This window comes from Herpailurus yagouaroundi, unplaced genomic scaffold, assembly GCF_014898765.1.
Source record: "Herpailurus yagouaroundi ecotype Mexico unplaced genomic scaffold, PumYag 215, whole genome shotgun sequence".
NCBI lineage: Eukaryota > Metazoa > Chordata > Mammalia > Carnivora > Felidae > Herpailurus > Herpailurus yagouaroundi.
Window position 1 is genome coordinate 9,130,648 of NW_024412446.1, and position 19,142 is coordinate 9,149,789.

At 47.1% G+C, this 19,142-nt stretch overlaps 2 protein-coding genes across 5 annotated transcripts in view; one reads left to right on the top strand and one right to left on the bottom strand.

The window, feature by feature from the left end:
- RFLNB (refilin B) overlaps positions 1 to 2,379 on the top strand; it is an 8,360-nt gene extending 5,981 nt beyond the window's left edge. The window contains exon 3 of the mRNA XM_040455468.1: positions 1 to 2,379. This exon is cut by the window's left edge and continues 980 nt beyond it. The gene's annotated coding sequence lies outside the window, so the exon portion shown is untranslated.
- A 4,038-nt stretch (positions 2,380 to 6,417) lies between these two features.
- LIAT1 (ligand of ATE1) lies at positions 6,418 to 12,426 on the bottom strand. Of its 4 annotated transcripts, XR_005784709.1 has the most exons (3): positions 11,792 to 11,912; positions 10,699 to 10,825; positions 9,309 to 9,415 (listed from the first exon to the last, which is right to left on the bottom strand). XR_005784709.1 is itself a non-coding variant. In XM_040455469.1 (2 exons), exons 1-2 carry the CDS (start codon positions 12,322 to 12,324, stop codon positions 8,955 to 8,957), a joined length of 675 nt encoding a protein of 224 aa, XP_040311403.1. In that variant the 5' UTR covers positions 12,325 to 12,426; the 3' UTR covers positions 6,418 to 8,954. The 4 variants fall into 4 exon arrangements, 1 of the variants encoding a protein (XP_040311403.1); XM_040455469.1 differs by lacking the exons at positions 10,699 to 10,825; positions 11,792 to 11,912 and adding an exon at positions 12,114 to 12,426 and having other exon boundaries at positions 6,418 to 9,418; XR_005784708.1 differs by having other exon boundaries at positions 10,699 to 11,912.
- Between the last annotated feature and the right edge of the window lie 6,716 nt (positions 12,427 to 19,142).

A 19,142-nucleotide genomic window follows, 5' to 3' on the forward strand; every position in this document is an offset into this window, starting at 1 on the left:
AAAGAAAGAAAGAAAGAAAGAAAGAAAGAAAGAAAGAAAGAAAGAAAGAAAGAAAGTTTCACCCTGTTCTCACCTCTTCAGGACAGTCAGGTCAAACTGGCCAATTTGAGAGCAACGGCTTTGTTCTTATTCCTTCCACCCATTAGTTCCAAGCTTGGGCTCTGGCAAAGCGCCTTGAACCCTTGGCATCTGGTAATGTGTCCTCAGGCTTGTGTAACTCTCCTGATATGTATTTTGGGGTTTCCAAATACTTTCCTATTTTTTCATAAGGCAAAACATAGCAGAGGGCCCTTTTGAGAGAAACAGCATTTTTAAAGAATGCTTAGGGAAACTACTTTTGGGGATTCCACGAGGGAGTTTTGCTCACGGTGGGAATGGACGGCCACACCTAGGACTTACCGCTGTCTGGGAGGGGACAGAGGTAGATGTTTCTGGTAATCTGTTTCATCAGGATGGTTGTCCTCTCTCCAGGGATCCTGGTTCAACTGCTTTTCAGACTTTGACTGACGGCGTCCACACTGCAGAGAATTCCACCAGTGCCTTAGGTCTAAGCCCAAAAGCAAGAAAATCACTCCAACCCCCTCCGGGTGAAGGAAGGGTGACTTCAGGATAGGGGTTAATGTCACAAGTCAAACTCCAAAACCCGGGCACTGTCGCGATGGTACATATTTCTCGAAAGTGCTTATTTTAGTGTAAGTGACAATCAGGGCATTAGGTGCGGATGGAAGACACTTCGTGAATTCGGCTGAACTGGCCTCAGAAGCAGAAATGGCCGATGGGCCGGAGGGTGCGGTGGGCCAGGCTGTCTCTGGCTTTGGCTCCCTGCCCACCCTGCCTCCTCCCTGCCCCAGCGTGTACTTCTTCCTGCCTCTCCCTGAGGTTTTTGAGTGAAGAAGGTGGCAGATGGCTTTTGATCTTCCACTATTGGAAAGAACATTCCACGGATATTTCCTTTGAATACAACCATGTTCTCTCATGTGCTCGAGGGTTATAGGGTATCGTAAATCCGGATTCCCGCTGTATCTTTGGGTTTCTGTGGATGGTTTCTGTGTGTCCCAAGAGCGAAATTGACAACTCTGTAAGTACCCTGGAGCCACAGCAGGGACCTTTGTTCTGAGGAGAGCAGGTGTGCTGATAATCACTCTCCTTTAACGTTATCGGAAGCCCCTCGAGACAATCTGTCCGGTGTCCTCTTCAGCTTTAACAATGTTTAGTCTGTCGTGCCCCTGTTCGGACGCATCTCTCGGTGGAACCCGTGGTGGGGTCCATGGTCCTGAGTGTGCCGTAGCGAAGTTGAGCCGGAACCCGTAAAGGGGCCCCCTGGGATTCCACACCCCGCTCCGTCATGCAGAGTAACAAGTACTGTCTGCTTCTGGAAAATTACCTGGCATTTCTTGACAAACACGAATTTTCCTCTCTGATTTCATAATCTTATCATTGAAGACAAGTGGTAAATGTAATTTTTAAGTTATGTTAAGAGAATTCCCAAGGCTTTGCTCTGGCCCAGTGGGGACACTTGAATGAACTCAGAACAGTACTGTGGACAGCATGGCAGGAGAGACATGTGGGAGAACATAGCCTTTGAACACAGCCGCGCTTTGAGATGTCCATACGAGACTTGTTTGTTTTGGGGGTTGGGTTAAGTTCGGGAAAATCATTCTAGGTGTGGAGAGAATCTGAAATGTATCAGTAATGTAAGTAGAAGGGATCGATTGTGAATGTGTAATACAAATGGAAAAGCAGGTTTTAAGTTATTCACTAGGGAACCAACTGTAGATCTTTCTCACCTTCTCTTTTTCTTCATACCTGCTTTCTGCAAGTTGCAAGAAAGGAAGCATATGAAGATGTGATGGGACACTTTGGTGAATAAATGACGTTGACCTTTGGTGGATTTGTGTTAGTTTACAAGGTGGAAGCAATGATTTCTAAAACTTGCTCATTAAAACCAAACATTCCTAAGCATATCTGAGAGATACAGTTTACTTATTAAGTAAAAAGTCTTTGGGGCACCTGGCTCGCTCAGTAGGAAGAGCACGCGACTCTTGATCTCAGGGTCGTGAATTTGAGCCCCACGTTGGGCGTGGAGCCTACTTAAAAAAAAAAAAAAAAAAAAAACTTTTTTTTCAGTCTCTTAAAATATAGCTTTTATGTAATAAAGCGGATTTGTATTTTCGGACAAAAGTTGTTTTCTTTTCAAATTCAGACCTGTTAAAAAGAACGATTACCTTTTCATTCAACTCTTTTCCTGTTTCTAACCTTAGGAGATCCAGAAGAGCATTTGACAAAAACTACTTTTTCAATTTATCTTGACATCTGTCCCATTCCATTTTGCTTTGTGACTTCTTCATTTAACAATAAATTATCTTTAAAGAAACAAAACTTAGAGATGCCTCTCTTTTTTTAAAGTAAAATTGTAATGTTTTGGTGAAGAAACGTGAGAAGAACAACTCCTCAACTTGAGAAATTTTAAGACGTGATTGTGCTTTAATCATATCACATTTCTGTCGGGAGTATGCATTCCCCTAGGCGTACAAGAAGATTTCACAGGGACCCCTTGGCACACGCAGTTTTAAATAATTTGTTCCTAGATTCAATGTGTACTCTTTCCTGAAACCCATCTGCCCTGCAGCTGTGACTGGGCCATTCCTTCCTCCCCACCTCCCCTTTCAAGTTGCCTTTCTCCCATTTTGCAGAAGAAATATACGTGTTAGTCTAACACATCTTAATTTTATGGTGGGATGTTGCTCTGGGCTGGAAAAACCCATAGGCACTAGACAAAGGGACAGAAACCTCGGTATCGGGGCACCAAAACCCCACTGGAGGGATTCATGTCTGTCATTGTACTACACATAATTTCGTCAAGAACGAAGTATGGTAGCAGAAGCAAGATTGGCCTGTGTTGGGAAGTTCTTCCTTCCGACGTCTCATAAAGTGAGGCAGTTGAAGTGATAACACTATTCATTTAATACCCACAGTCTCTTCAATCTCAGACTGTTGCCTTCCCTGAAGGAAAGTCCCTGTGGGCAAAGTGTTGATAAGAAGAGAGTTGATAAGAAATGTGAAGGCGTATTATTTCATTCAAGTGTCAAATTCATGGCAAGGCTCTGTGCCTTATCTGTTAGGCCTCGAGTTACAACTCAAGTATGTCCCAGGAATGCATGTTATCATTTCTATATTATCATACGTATATATATTTAAAGCCAGTCTCTTTTTAACAGAAATGAAGTCTGATTTGGCTGGTAGGGATGACAACAAGAACTGATATTGCCACTTAGGTTATATAGTGTAAATTTCCCATAAAATGAATGAGCTAATAGCAGTTTCAAGGTTTTGTTGGAAAAATATTTAAAGTAAGATTAAAGCTATAATTGTGTACGTGTGTGTGTGTGTGTGTAGAGAGAAGCAAATACATGTTGAAATTAATATTTCACTTTTTCCTTGAAAAGTATCTTTCTGAGAATATCAGATTAAGCTGGTATCTCAAGGGAAAAAGTAGTAGGTGTAATTAACAATATGATAAATCTTTTTTTTTTTTACTTTAAGTTTATTATTTTTTTTTCAACGTTTATTTATTTTTGGGACAGAGAGAGACAGAGCATGAACGGGGGAGGGGCAGAGAGAGAGGGAGACACAGAATCGGAAACAGGCTCCAGGCTCTGAGCCATCAGCCCAGAGCCTGACGCGGGGCTCGAACTCACGGACCGCGAGATCGTGACCTGGCTGAAGTCGGACGCTTTAACCGACTGCGCCACCCAGGCACCCCTAAGTTTATTATTTTTGAGACAGACAGAGACAGCGTGAGCAGGGGAGGGGCAGAGAGAGAGAGAGAGCACAGAGCCCAATGTGGGGCTCAAACTCACGAAACTGTGAGATCATGACCTGAGCCAAAACCAAGAGTCAGATGCTTAACCGACTGAGTCACCCAGGCACCCCTAATAATATGATAAATCTTAGGAAGCCTTTTTGGTATACTTCCCAGAAATGTGAAAAATGAATGACCTTATTGATTAGGTAACAAATCATATTGCAAACAAACCCGCCTCTTTTCAAAAATTTTTTAATGTTTTATTTATTTTTGAGAGAAAGAGAGAGAGAGAGACAGAGTGCGAGCAGGGGAGGGACAGAGAGAAAGGGAGACACAGAATCTGAAGCAGGCTCCAGGCTCTGAGCTGTCATCACAGAGCCCGACGCAGGGCTCATACCCGTGAACCGTGAGATCATGACCTGAGCTGAAGTTAGACACTTAACTGACTGAGCCACCCAGGTGACCCTCAAAATTAAATTCTAATAATTTTGTTTTAGAGTATAATCACTACAAAGTGTTTTGTGCATAACACTACTTCCCAGAGTTCTTTCTATGGACCAAAAGGAGGTTCTTTGATCAAATAAGTTTGGGAAGGCGTGCTGGGTGGCTCAGTCAGTTAAGCGTCCAACTCTTGGCTTCAGCTCAGGTCATCATCTCATAGTTCATGAGATCGAGTCCCACACTGGGCTCTTGTCAATGCCGACAGCATGGAGCCTGCTTAGGATTCTTTCTCTCTGTCTCTCTCTGCCCCTCTGCTGCTCTCTCTCAAAATAAAAGAATTAAACATTAAAAAAAAATAAGTTTGGGAAAACGAAAAGCTGAAAATACCAAATATGTTCATTGCAGGGCTCTTTAGAACACCCACATTAGTGGGGCACCTGTGTGGCTCAGTTGGTTAAGCACCTGACTTCGGCTCAGGTCATGGTTTCACAGTTCATGGGTTTGAGCCTTTCATCCGGCTCTGTGCTGAGAGCTCAGAGCCTGGAATCTGTTTCGGATTCTGTGTCTCCCTCTCTCTCCGACGCTGCCCCACTAGCACTCTGTCTCTCTCTGTCTCTAAATAAATATCAAAACAAAACAAAACCGCTAGTGTTTAGAACACCTGCATTAGTCAGCTTTTGCTGCTTACCAGCCACAAAATCGCAGTGGCACACAGCAGCATTAATTTCTTGTGTAAAAGTTTATAGGCCTGATAGGGCAGTTCTGCCCAAGGTCAGGTGTTGAGTTCAGGTTCATTCCACTTGTCTCTGAAGCAGGCTAGAGAGATTACCTGGGGCACATTCTTCTCATGCAAGAGGTCAAAAGATCCCAGAGGAGCAAGTAGAAACATACAAAACCTCTTAAAGTTTGCACTAGGAACTGCCACCCAGTCACTTCCATGCATGTTCTATTGGCCAAAGCAAGTTGCATGGTCAAACCTAACATCAGTGGGTCAGGGAACCATACTTCCCCCATGAATGTGGGAGGAGTAAATATTTGCTGTGCAATAAACTACCCTAGCCTTTAATATGATAATGTGGATGTAGAATCTTCAATAGGGAAAATCTAGTTTGAAGAATATTCTAAACTCATTGGACCAGAGGACCCAGGAGCATTTCATGGACTAATGAAGGACTAAAAAACATAGCACTAATGTTTTTTGAAATGCACTTTAAGAAATGCTGGTATAAACCATGCATGACAATCAGAGTCCAGTCAGCAAGGCCCAAATCATACTAGATATTTCCAGCAGAGGGGATTTCATATAGAGGATTGATCACACAGGTGTCAGCAGGCTAAAAGAACAAGAAGGGGACCCTGCAGTAACCCCAATTATCAGTAACTGTGTGGGGCAGTTCCCACTCGTAGATTGATCGAGAAATAGCACAAATTACCAATGCCATGATTTGCATACAGATCTCACAGGCACCGAAAGTATACTAAGGTAATATTAGGAACAACTTTATGCCAATGAATTTGACAGCTTAGTTAAAAAGGGGAAATTCCTTTGACAAACTTATCTTACCAAATTGACACAATGAAATAGAAAATCTGAAGAAAAGATACATCAAACTCTCTCTATATATAAACTTCTGTTCTTCAAAGACTCCTTTAAGAAAATAAAAGGTAATCCAGACAAAAAAGATTTACATCTGACAAAGGACTTATATCCAGAATATACAAAGAGCTCCTACAAGTCAACATTGAAAGATGAACAACCCTGTTAAAAATGGGCGATGGGGGCACTTGGATGGTTCAGTCGGCTGAGCATCCAACTCTTGATTTCAGCTCAGGTCATGATCTCACGGTTTGTGGGGTCAAGCCCCACGTTGGGCTCTGCACTGGCAGTGTAGAGCCTGCTTGGGATTCTCCCTCTTTCTCTCTCTGCCCTTCCCCTGCTCACACGCGCTCTCTCTCTCTCTCTCAAAAATAAACATTAAAAATACATACATATTTTTTAAATGGGCAAGGGACTTGAACAGACACTTCACAAAGGCAGATACATGGATGCGATATGAGCACACGAAAAGGTGTTCAACATCATTAGATGTCAGGGAAATGCCAAATAAAACCACAACGAAATACCAGTAGATAGTTATCCAAGAGAAATGAAAACGTGTCCAAAAAAGGAGCACACTCATGACAGTTTTATTCACTAGAGCCATATGAGGTAACTGCAATGTGTCCATTTCACAGTGACTGAAATGTCTGTGGCGTATATTCACAAAATGGAAAACCACTTCGTAATAAAAAGGTTCCAAGTTCCAAGTAGGCACTTTTTTGTTCAGCCCAAAGGCCCCCCAAACACCAGACTCTGAGACCCTGGCTTCACTCCTCCCACATTCCCTCTTGGCTGCACCCCAGGACTTTGTTTTGTGGCTTCTTTGAATTGGCCAGCCACTGAATCCCCATTTCTTTGTGAAGCTCGCCCTTTGATGAGGTGAGCTCTACACCAGCACCAGGCCGGTCTCTCCAACAGCTGCGGAGTTACCCCGGCCCAAAACATCATCGCCAAAACTCCTACTATGGATTGCGTGCTTCCCAGGGGGCGAGGCGCTATGCCAAATGCCCTACGTAATTATTGCATGTGATTCTCACGGCACTGAGGTAGGTATCTGCGTCCCTCTTTCCAGATACGGTGACTCATGCTTGGAGAGGCCATTCCGTGTGCCCGAGGTGACACAGCCCGCACATATAGTGGGAAAGAGAAAAATTCAGCTCTGACGTCAGAACTCATCATTTCCACCACTATGCCAGACTGTCTCATAGCAGAAAGGTGACCACAGGCCATCCCCACTCTCACCACCCACGGAAAGAAAGCTCTAATGCAAAGCGACCAAGACATCCTGAGGCCACAGACCCTTCCATGCGCCGCACTCCCTCAGGCACACTGTGGCTGACCCGAAGACCACGGGAGGTGCAGCCCAGCTTTCCACCCTCTGCTGTCTTCACCTTGAGCACTGGGGTGTCGGGCAAGGTCCTGTGGCACACATCCCCTGTCCTCCTCCCTTTGGGGCCGCACCAAAGCCCACGTTCCCTTCACGTGATTCCATGGTTGCCCTTCAACCTGGATGGCCACACAGAGAGGGCCATTGCTGTCTGCTCGAGGGCCCCTGCCAGGGGGGCTCTCCAGGGGAGGACAGGCCTCTTCCAAACGTGAAAACTCTGTAAGCAGCTGTTTAAGGCAGGAAGAAGGCTGCTCGGTCAGCTGGGGCTAACAGGGACCAAGATGACCACTTGTGCTTAACTTTCAAAAAGGCATTGTGATGTTTTGTATTGGCTTTCAACTTTTCCTGAGTACACTGCAGGTCTTTAATTCCTCAGAAGGCAGGGACCTGATCTTAGACCTCCGCTCTGACCCTCTTGGGCCCTACACTATGCTGCATAGAAACTACCCTATCCCTTGGACCCCTCACGAGGGCTGCATCTTTGTGCCTGAGGGTGATCCCCGTGCCCCCAACGGAAGTAGGTCTCAAGGCCCACACCTTTGGCAGGCTGGAAATGACAGGAAATTAACACGCCCCCCCCCCCCCCAGCACCACACCTCAGCCAATGCCTATGGGCAGTATAACAGCCCAGCTCCCTCACTCTCGGGCTGGATAAGCTCCAGCTACCCAGTATGGAAACTGGTTTAACAGTGTCCCTGGACTGATGGTCTTTCCCTCCTGTGCCTTCTCTACTGACCTTTCCTTTGCCCCCCAAATAATCTAGTTGCATTTGGGTCTTTGTCTCGGGATCTGCTTCTGGAAAACCCAAACTAACCCAACACATGGCCCTCAATAAATACTCGTGCGAGGGAAGGATATTAATTTAGGACAAGTAGCATAGTAAGGTCTTTTTAATCCTCCAGAACTTTGCTTAAAATCCCGTTTTAGGGGATTAGAGGACAATATATATATATATTTTTTAAGTGAGATAAAATTGGTATATAACATTACGGCGTTCCAGGTGTACATTATAATTCAGTATTTGCCCACACGACAAGGTGATCACCACCACAAGTGTGCTTACCATCCATCACTGAGCAGTTGGGCCCCTTTACCCATTTCCCCCATGCCCCCACCCCTTCCCCTCTGGCAACCAGCAATTTGCTCTCTGGGAGGACCATATTTAGAAGAGAAGCAATATTCCTTTTGAGCCTTCTCATAATTATCTCCCAGGGTTGGAGTTCTGGAACTCAGTTATTTTGACAACCACATCAGGGCAGGGAGTGTGTGTAATTTAAAAAAAAAAAAAAAAAAAAAAAAAAAAAGGCTCCAGGATATTTGAGGCACTTTTCTCTGGCCCAGGGAAGCATGCTGTGTTTTACCCGTTAAATTAGCTTAAGATTTAGAACTGAGATCATCTACACATTCTCTTTCTGAGGGGGAGATGACAGACATCTGCGACGAGAAATTAAGTAAGAAAGAGATGCCAACTTGTCCGAGAAAGAAACAAAAAATCCTGAAGCAGCTCTGTCCATTACACTGCGGAGGTTAAGGGACTGCGGTTCCCCCGGCCGATTCGGACGCCCTGGTGGAAGGAGAGAGGCCAACCCGCCGGACTCACCAGACATCCGCTTCCTTCCGACGGAGGTCCGATTTCTTTTTATTATTCTTTTCTAAGGGTAAACCTGTGGGGAGGACAATGCACAAGCCGGTCGGTGTCGGGGGGGGGGGGGGGGGGATGGTCACTCTGGCAGAGCCAGGTCAGAATGTGTGACAGTGCCTCGGAAGAAGGGATCGGGGTGGTGGGCTTTCCTGCCGTCGGGGCCACCGTCTGTCTCCGGGAGGTAGGGTCGGCTCTCCGGGTCCTCCTCGGCGCACGGGTCAGGGTGGAGGCCCTTCAGGGCCAAGAGCCGGTACCGCTTCCTCCGGTTCAGTTTATATACGCGAATCCTTTCCTTCTCTGCCTCCGGGTCGGCGAGAATTCCATCCCAACGCAGGCTTTCGTTGACCTGCTTGGCGAGGTGCTCTTCTATTTCAGCGACAGAGCGGAGACTTCGAGTGGAGGAGTAAGGGGGCGTGGGCTTGCTTTCAGCTTTGTCCTGCTTGCGCTCTGGCCTCGGGCCGGGATCTTTGCGGGGACTTAAGATGTCGTGGAAGGATGAGGACAGCTGCTGATTCTTCAGGCCTCGACTCTGATGTTTATCTGCTGAGCAGATGAAAGGTGTTAGCGGTTGTCAGCCTGCTGCCTGCCCTCCGCCTGCTCGGTTGCGATGCCCGAGTCACCAAAGATGTGAGGGGGTGGAGGCCCCTGGGGACCTAGAGCTCAGCTAGCCAAGCCCACCAACCTGTACACACGCACTGGCTCTATGCTTTCCGTCAGGTCATTTTGCGGGGAGGAGGAACCATTTATTGAGTACATACTGTAGGCCAGGTCCTCTGGATAAAGTCTATCAGCCCTATTTTCCAGCTGAGGAAACTGAGACTCCAGAAGTCTTAACGGGGGCACCTGGGTGGCTCAGTCCGTTAAGCGTCCGACCCTTGATTTGGCTCTGGTCATGATCTCATGGTTTGTGAGTTCGAGCCCTGTATCGGGCTCTGTGCTGAGGGCACGGAGCCTGCTCGGGATTCTCTCTCTCCCTCTCTCTCTGCCCCTCCCCTACTCGTGCTCTTTCTCTAAATAAATAAATAAATAAATAAATAAATAAATAAATAAATAAGAAAAAAAAGTCTAACTCAAGCAACGTCACATAGTGAGTGGCAGGACCAGGATTTGAACACAGGCCTGACTCCCAGTGCCCTGTTCTTTCCACCATGCTCCACATGCACATCGAGGTACCTTCCGCTTCCAGGAGTCTCTACCCCTAGTGCAGACTTCTTCATGATGGGAGAAATGAGAACAACAGAGACGCTCCCTACATCTGATTGTGGAAAGCAATATTATGCCAAGCCGGGAAATACTTCTGCTTCGTGGCTTGTGCTGATATTTCTTATATTAATAGCATTTCGGAATTGTAGAATACTCATATAAAGTACTGTAAGTTATGGCTCTTTCATCAGCTCATCCTTCTACTTTTGGGGAGACAGAAATCCCTCCCAAAACAAGAGAAAATAAGAAAAAAAAAATCCTGTCTGGGCATTTCTGTATCTTCCTACTCCCCAAAAACAACTCGGTGTCCCCTGCTGACAGTATGAGTTACATGCCATTACAACGTCTCGAGTCAGAAGCGAAGCCAAAAAGACAAGAAGTTTCCCAGTTTGGTTTTGGAGATACACATGGGGCTTTTGGACCTAAACTCCAGAATTTCTTTCTTGCCTTTCTGTGAAGATTCCACCCGCAGGAGCCATTATAATCTTCCCGTGGTTCCCTCCCCCAAATACAAGGATGACATGGGGAAGGCTGCGACTCCTTCTGCCCCCAGCTTGCCAGGGGGTACCAGCTCTGCAGGCCAATGGGCCAGGGCCCAGGAACTTGAACCAGGGACTAACCATGCTGCAGGTCAGGGCTGCTGTGCCAGGATCAAGGACGGTCCCCAGAGAGGGACCACACAAGTGACAAAGGCAGGTGCATTCCATGTCACGGTTGCACTCTCCATAAAGTGGGTGCTCAGTGCCTCTGTTGAGAAATCGGGGGAATGGGCGGTTCTGGGAGAGGAAATTTGTGAGATACAGGTAGCCCGTGGGATTGTGGCATGTGTTGCTGTGTGTATGTATGTGAGGTGTCCATAAAGCTGGAGAACCTGAGGGCGTAGAGTCACATGCGTGCAGGAAGTGTCTGGGGTGGGGTGGGGTTTATGAATGTGAGTGTGTAGCAGAGGACCCATGTGTATGTGTAGACTGGGAAAGGCTGTGCCTGATGGGGTATCTGTACTTGAGTTTTATTTGGTGACTATAATGATATAAGGGGGTTGTTGTTGAGGGTGTTGGGGAGTATAAGAGTATGTAGCAGTGACTAGTGTGATGGTGTGTGTGTGGCTGATGGCTGGCCCTGGCAAAGTGGGGGGGGGGGGGGGCGGAAGACAGTCTGTGCAGTAAAGATACTTTATATGCATTTACAGGATGTCTAACATCTAGGGCAGGTGTCCTGAGCACATGAGACAGAAGGCAAAAGCCTGCGTTTCTGAGCATGTTGGTCACTAGTGTCTTAGTATTTTAGGATTGGGGAAAGTGTGTGTGTGTGTGTGTGTGTGTGTGAAGATGAGGGGATCTCTGTAGGAGGGTTTGAAATTTCTGTGGGCAAGGCGGGGATATTTAAGATTCTGAGTTCCAGCTGAGGGATTAGGAAATTGAGAGGGTGTCCATGCAAAGCTGAGTTGCTGTGTGGAGCTGGGACCCTCTGTGGGAATAATGCTGCTATGTGGGGGATCTCTGTGGGGTAGAGGGTCTCCAAGGCTGTAGAGAATTCTCCACGCAGGATTTGGGGTCTCTGTGGACACCTATGGTTTTTATGGGTGGGGCTGGGGCATCACTGTGTTGCGTTAAGTGGGAGGACCTCTGTTTGGGACTGGCGAGTTTCTGTTTCTGGTCTGAAGTGGTCCTGCAAGTAGATGAGGGATCTCTGTGAGGAGTGGGGAGAGGTGACCTTGGAGAAGAAACCCTGGCATGGGAGGGGCGCCTGGGTGGGTGGCTCAGTCGGTGAAGTGTCTGACTTCGGCTCAGGTCATGATCTCCGAGGTTGGAGGTTGGTGGATTCGAGCCCCACATCAGGCTCTGTGCTGTCAGCTCAGAGCCTGGAACCTGCTTCAGATTCTGTGTCTCCTCTCTCTGCCCCTCCTCCGCTCATGCTCTGTCTCATTCTGTCTCTCAAAAATAAACACATGTAAATTAAAACATTTTTAAAAAAGAAAGGAAGAAAGAAACTCTGGCACGGGAGCTGAGGCTGCCGCGCTAGCTGCGCCTCTTACCGTCCCCCTTGCCCGACCCTTTCGTCTTCTTCTTCTTCCTTTTCTTCTTCACCTTCTGTTTGCTCAATTCTAAGGCGTTGCCTGCTATGGGGGGCAGTTTGGGTCTCTGCGAGCTCGCAGGGTCACCCTCTCGCTCCTCCTCCTCCTCCTCCTCCTCGTCCTCGCCCTCTTCGCCGTACCCGGATGCCCCGGCCCCACCGCGGCAGTCCATCCGCCCTCCCGGCCGCCACCTGCGCCTGGGGCAGCCCAAGACCCGCGGCCGCCGAGCCCGCGGCCGCAGGAGCTAAGCGCCAGCCCAGGGCCACGCGTCTCCATGGCGACCGCCGCACATCGCGCGTGCGCAAGCAGGAAGCTGCCGCCCAGGGGCCGCCCGTGGGAGTAGGCGTGCGCATGCGCCTTTCAGTATGTGTGAGACCTTGGCCCCGTCCGCGGTGAGTCCGGGAGGAGGAGAGAGATTCTAAAGCTTGGGCTGACGCACACGTTCACTTCTGTGCCTTTTAAAATGCTGTTGGTTGTCTACTAAATTTTCATCTCCCAGCTTCCAGTCTCGGTACGTCCCCCCGGGCCTTGCAAGCCCAACGCGTCTCAAACAAACCTGTTTCCCCATGGTTCTCCTGGAACAGAGCAGCTGGACGGGCAGAAACCTTCCCCGACATTCTCCCTGTGCCCTTACCTAGGCTGGACTCACGGTCATGCTTGGCACTTGAACTTCTGGACCTCCCACCTAAATGGTCTCTCTGCATCCAAACCCTCCTCACAAATTCTTTATCCGCAACCTGCTATAATGAACTCTTCAAAACAATTGGCTAAATTTCCCTCTCTTGCTTAAAACCCTCCAGTGGGCCCCCATCACAATACCTAGCAAGACTGAACTTTAGGGGTGGCCGGGTGGCTCGGTCGGTTGAGCGACTGCCTTCGACTCAGGGCGTGATCTCATAGTTCCTGAGTTCGAGCCCCGCATCAGGCTCTCTTGGCTCCCTGCTGTCAGCACAGGGATCCTCTGTCCCCTGCCTATGCCTGCTCCTCCCTCGCTCTCTCTCTCTCTCTCTCTCTCTCTCTCACTCAAAAAAAGACTGAACTTTAGTGTGGCTTACGAGGCCTGGTGTGATTTGCTTTTCTTGCCGAGCTTATCCACCACAGGTTGTTTTCTAAAAACGAGTGCGAGAGTATCTCTCATCCTCCTGTGCTCTTCTAGCCTCCAACCACTTCCACATCAAGAGACAGAGTCTAAGTCCATGCCCCTTCAATGTGGGTGGGCTGGTTGACTCACTTGTAACCCATGGAATGGGAGGAAAGTGCGGCTGTGGCTTCTTGGCTAGGTAGTGCAAAGTAATCAGCAGCATCCATGTTAGCCTTGGAGACCTCAGCCCCCTGGAAGGAAGTCTGATACCTTGAGGCTGCCATGCTGGGAAGAAGCCCAAACTAGACCACATGGAGAGACGGTAAAAGTATGTGAAGGAAGAGGGAGAGGCCCCAGCTGCTCCAGTCCCCCTTTTCCACATCCAGCCGTAGTCTCACTGCAACAGCAGACTGCCTCCCACCCCCAGCCCAGGCCAGCCTCACGAAGCCAACCCCATCCTGACTTCCTGACCCAAAGAGGTTGTAAGAGACAAAAGGATTGTAATTGTCTACCAAACTAAGTTTTGGCGTAATAAGATATGCACCAATAGGTAACCGGCACATCAGTTTTTTTTATTTTAGCCATTCTAGTGATGAGGTTTTGGGGTGATGGTGGGGGTGGTGGCGTTTGGAGCTGACGACTCAGAAAGAATTCTTGAAGACTTCTTTGGTGAAAAAAGGTGATTTTAGTGAAGCACGGGGACAGGACCCGCGGGCAGAAAGAGCTGCGCTGGTGTCTGGTGTCGTGTAGAGTGACTGCTTATATACTATGGAATTGGGGGAGGTAAAGACAAAAGGGAGGCCTCCAGAGGGACTTTGATACACTAAAGAGAACGCGTAAGATGCCTGAGGCCTTGCTGTTGTCTAGCTAAGGTTGTTTTCCCTCTAGTAAGACATTAACGTTAGGACAGTAGGGCGTTCCTAGAGAAGTGTTCTACTCTGTATTTGCCTCAAGTGTTTGTCAACGGGCGGCAGGTTATAAGGAAACTTAATTTTACCTGCCATTTCCTTCTTGCCTTTGTTCCCACATCACTATGGAAGGGAGATGTTGGGGCTCCAGGAAACTGAGTCTATAGGTTTCTGGAGATGAGGCTACTGATAAGATTGCCTTTTTCGGGGCGCCTGGGTGGCGCAGTCGGTTAAGCGGCCGACTTCAGCCAGGTCACGATCTCGCGGTCCGGGAGTTCGAGCCCCGCGTCGGGCTCTGGGCTGATGGCTCAGAGCCTGGAGCCTGTTTCCGATTCTGTGTCTCCCTCTCTCTCTGCCCCTCCCCCGTTCATGCTCTGTCTCTCTCTGTCCCAAAAATAAAATAAATAAACGTTGAAAAAAAATTTTTAAAAAAAAAGATTGCCTTTTTCTTGTAATTTACTGAGATATTTGTAAACTGATGGAGACTCATGTCCTGCATGACTGTGATCTGTTTTCTTTCCTTTCCTTTGTCCTTGGGCAGCCGGGGTGCCTGAGGAATAACACGCACCTCCCACCTGGGGGAAGGGAGGTGCTAGCTTGTGCTTTGCCCTCAGCTTGCCTTATGGTCCCTCATCACTAGTGTGTATGAAGTTGTATTTCTCTGTGGTTGTAAATGCCATTTCCCTCAGAAGTAATTTTTTTATTTTTTAAATGTTTTTCTGTATTTGGGGAGAGAGAGCGTGAGCAGGGGAGGGGCAGAGAGACAGAGAGAGACAGAGAGTCTCAAGCGGGCTCCGTGCTGTCAACACAGAGCCCGACTTGGGGCTGGAACTCATAAACTGTGAGATCGTGACCTGAGCTGAAATCAAGAATCGGATGCTTAACTGACTGAGCCACCCAGGAACCCCAGTGAGCACTTTTTAAACTGCTTATTGGCCATTTGTGTATCTTACTTTGTGAAAGTGTTTGTTGAAGTCTTTTCCCATTTTGTAATTGGAATGTTTATATTTTTAGTGTCGATTTGTAAGAGTTCTTTACATGTCTTGGCTATAAATCCTTTCTCAGTTTGATGGCTGCAAAGACATTTTTCCAGGTCTGCAGCTTGTCCAATTATGTTCTTGTTAGTGTCTTTTGATAAGCAGACATTATGGGGCACCTGCGTGGCTCAATGGGTTAAGTGTCCAACTTTGGATCAGGTCATGATCTCACGTGAATTTGAGCACCACATCGGGCTTTCTGCTGTCAGTGTGGAGCCTCCTTGGGATCCTCTGTCCCCCTCTCTCTGGCCCTTCCTGGCGTGTGCTCTCTCTCTCTCTCTCTCAAAAATAAATAAACGTTAAAAAAAAAAAAAAAAGAAAAAAGAAAGCAGACATTTAAAATGCCGATGAAGCCATTTTATCAGTTTTTTTTTTCTTTTAATATCCTCCCCAAGGAGTCTTTCCTTACTCTTACTCCTTTTTTTTTTTCTTTCCTTACTCCTAATCACAAAGATAGTCTTCTGTTTTCTTCAAGAAGCTTTATGTTCCAGGGTTCATTTTTTTTCCAAATGGATTTCCAATATTTTCAGCAATTTTCTTTTCTTTCTTTTTTTTTCCCCAGCAATTTTCATTGAAGAGACACTTCTCTCCCCATTGACTTGACTTGGCATTTTTTTGTTGTTGTTGTTAAATATCAACTAACGTATATGTATGAATCCATTTCTGGACTCTACTCTGTTCCATCAATCTATTTGTCTCTCCTCCCACTGATACCGCATTGTCTTGGTTATTGTAAGCTTTACAGTAAATGTCGATGTCAGGTCATGTATGTTTTCCAGCTCTGTTCATTTTCAAGATTGTTTTGACTATTCCAGAGCTTTTGCTTTTCCATACACATTTTTAAATCATCTTGTCTATTTCCTTAAAACAGCCTGCTGGGATTTTGATGGGGATTGCATCAGATCTATCTGGTTTGGCATGGCACTATTTTACTCAGTAATGACAGTCATTAGTACTGACCCACACACAGGCATGTGTGGACACATTACTCCTCTGTAAAGGACTGTTCTGTTGTTCTGTAGGTATGTCCTTAGTCCTCTCAGACACTGGCAAGCTCCCTAATGTGTCCAGCACAACTCTACATACCCGAGTGCTTGGAATCTGCCTTTTGCCTGTCTGCTTTTGTCCCTAGGAGTTAAGTGAAATGTAAATGACAGAGATCCTTTGTGCAAATGATCACCTGCCAACAGAGACGTCAGGGTTTGCTTTCCAGGTACTCTGCCCTATTCCCCCTGGTGCTTGTAGACAGGTGCTTGGAAAGGCTGGCTTCTCTTCCTTTCCAAGAAAGGCTGGCATGTCTTTCTCTCAGCTGGTCCTCTGTGCCTGGATGTTCATCTGGCAGGAGGCAGCTTGACCATTCTGATTCCTGATTTTAGTGAAGGTTGCATAGAGGTTATGTTGAGCCAGCCAGTCAGCTTTGAAAGAGAAAATTCACATCCAGGAAAGGACATACTGTTGTATAATCATAAAAAGCTCTTGCAAGTAGAGATTGGGGAAGTATATCCCAATTTGATTGATGAGGAATCAGAGATGCAAAGTGACTTGCTCCATCTCTCTCTATTAATTAGCTACCGTGTTGGGCCTGAAATTGTAACTGAACTAATGTGAGTTCCCTCCTTGGTGAGTTACAAGTAGAGACTACACCAGCTCGAGGTGTCAGAGAAAGGAAACTTTGCAGCAAATAGGGAGATCAGGGGAATAAGTTCCAAAACTGTAACTTGGGAAGCTGTGACTTCCCAAGCACGAGTATGTGGGTTTCTTTTGTTTAGGGTAGGATGAATATTCAGAAAGAGGAGTTGTGTCATTGTAGGCAGAGGTGGGCATAAGGTCAGGGGAAAAAAGTGCCTTTGCACGCATTGTGTGTGATGTTAATGAAGTTCAGCTCCTTCTTGGGTGGATATTTTAGAATTACAATGAGGTAGAGACAACCGTTGGTTACTCCAGGGCCCATCTGCACAGTTCTGAGTCGTGGTTGAGCTCAGACTAGTCTGGGTGGTCAGGGCTGTCCTTTCAGTTTTTATCATGGGATGCTATGCCCGTGGGATTTTTTGCCTGAGTTAAAAGACCAGCTGGAAATTGAGTGCCTGGTTCAATCAGTACAGCATGTGACTCTTGATCTTGGGGTCTTGGGTTTGAGCCCCATGTTGGAGCTAGAGTTTACTTAAAGAAAAATATGCTGGAAACAAGACTTAAGGAAATGTGGGACAAAGGTGAGTGGGTACATGCAAGGGTCAGGTCTTGGGGTCTTGCTGGTGACAAAATCCACATTCCTAGTTCTATATCTCTTGCAGGAGATCAGTTGATTTTACAATGATGTTCACTGACCAACAGAAGAGATGATAGTATTTTCATTACTTGTTCCAGCTTCCTTGTTTATACTTTCTTCTTGTGGTCTCAGTGGCTGGTATTGTTTTGAGCAGTTAAGAGCTGAGCTTCCTTTACAAGGGTCAAGTTTTCCCTTTGGCCAGCCCTGATGTGGGCATGCCTTGGAGAGCTTGGGACTTTATCCCTTCCTGCTACCCGCTTAGCCGGGTCCCTCCAGCTGGCTGGGCTGATGGTTCCCACTCTCTGCTCTGCCCTGCCCAGCCCACTTTCTCCATGCTGTTAGTTTTTTTTCCCCCAAGGCCACTAGGCAGTTTCTACTCTTCAGCCGCACCGGCCTTAGACTTAGGCAAGTGGAGACCCTGCCCTGGGTCTTGTACTTCACAGGGCCCTGTTCTGACTGTCCTCCAGCTGTCTCCCTAAAGGGCAGGAAGTCTGTGGAATTAAGTGGTTCTGCTAACCTCGTCCCTCTCCCCCATCCTTTTTTTTTTTTTTTTTTTTTTTAGTTTATTTATTTTGAAAGAGAGACAGCATGCATGTAAGGGAGGGGGAGAGAGAGAATCCAAAGCAGGCTCTGCACTGTCAACACAGAGCCTGATGAGGGGCTCCAACCCACGAACCATGAGATCATGACCTGAGTCAAAACCAAGAGTCAGATGCTTAGCCAACTAAGCCATCCAGGTGCCCTCCCCCACCCTTTTAGCCCATCATCTGAGTCCCTGGCACCTTGGACTTTATTGCCTAAATGACCCCAGCCCATGTGTAGGAGCTGTCTGGGCCTTTTCCCTGGCCCTATCCTCCCAAGTAGCTCTAGGCCAAGGGCAGCATAGATGGAAACTCCTAAGCTGACTGAGGTGTCCAGACCTATGCATTCAAGGACCTTGTCAGTGCAGGATGGAGCCGGGAATGGTAAGAAGAGTGGGCAGACCACGGGCTGGGTGCAGAACCCCAAAGGCCCTGAGATTTTAAATTTAAATCTAGCTTTCCAGATTGTTATGAAGGTAAGAAATAGTGCATATTTTATTTAACAGTATGTTCATTTAATTTATGACTTTTAATATTTAGACATATGGTATGTGGGCCTCCATTTCCACTCTTGCCCCGGGCTTCACAACTGTTAAGAGCAGGTCTGCTCTTTTCTTTCCTCCTTTTATAACCCACTCTGACCGCTTCCTGATATTCACTTGTTAAATAACAAAAAGTCAACGGAATAAATGTGAAGAACTAATTGGTTTTATTAATCTATTTGCGAATTGGACAGCATCCCATTTAGTAAGTAGAGAGATGTCTACTGAGCTGAGCTAAAGAAAAGAAGAGTTTTTTGGTTTTTTTTTTATTTTTTATTTTTTTTTCAACGTTTATTTATTTTTGGGACAGAGAGAGACAGAGCATGAACAGGGGAGGAGCAGAGAGAGAGGGAGACACAGAATCGGAAACAGGCTCCAGGCTCTGAGCCATCAGCCCAGAGCCCGACGCGGGGCTCGAACTCACGGACCGCGAGATCGTGACTTGGCTGAAGTCGGACGCTTAACCGACTGCGCCACCCAGGCGCCCCGAAAAGAAGAGTTTTTAAATGCAGACAGAGGGAGGGAAAAAGGAGAAAGAGAAAGGAAGAGAAGGGAAGGAGGGAGGGAGGGAGGGA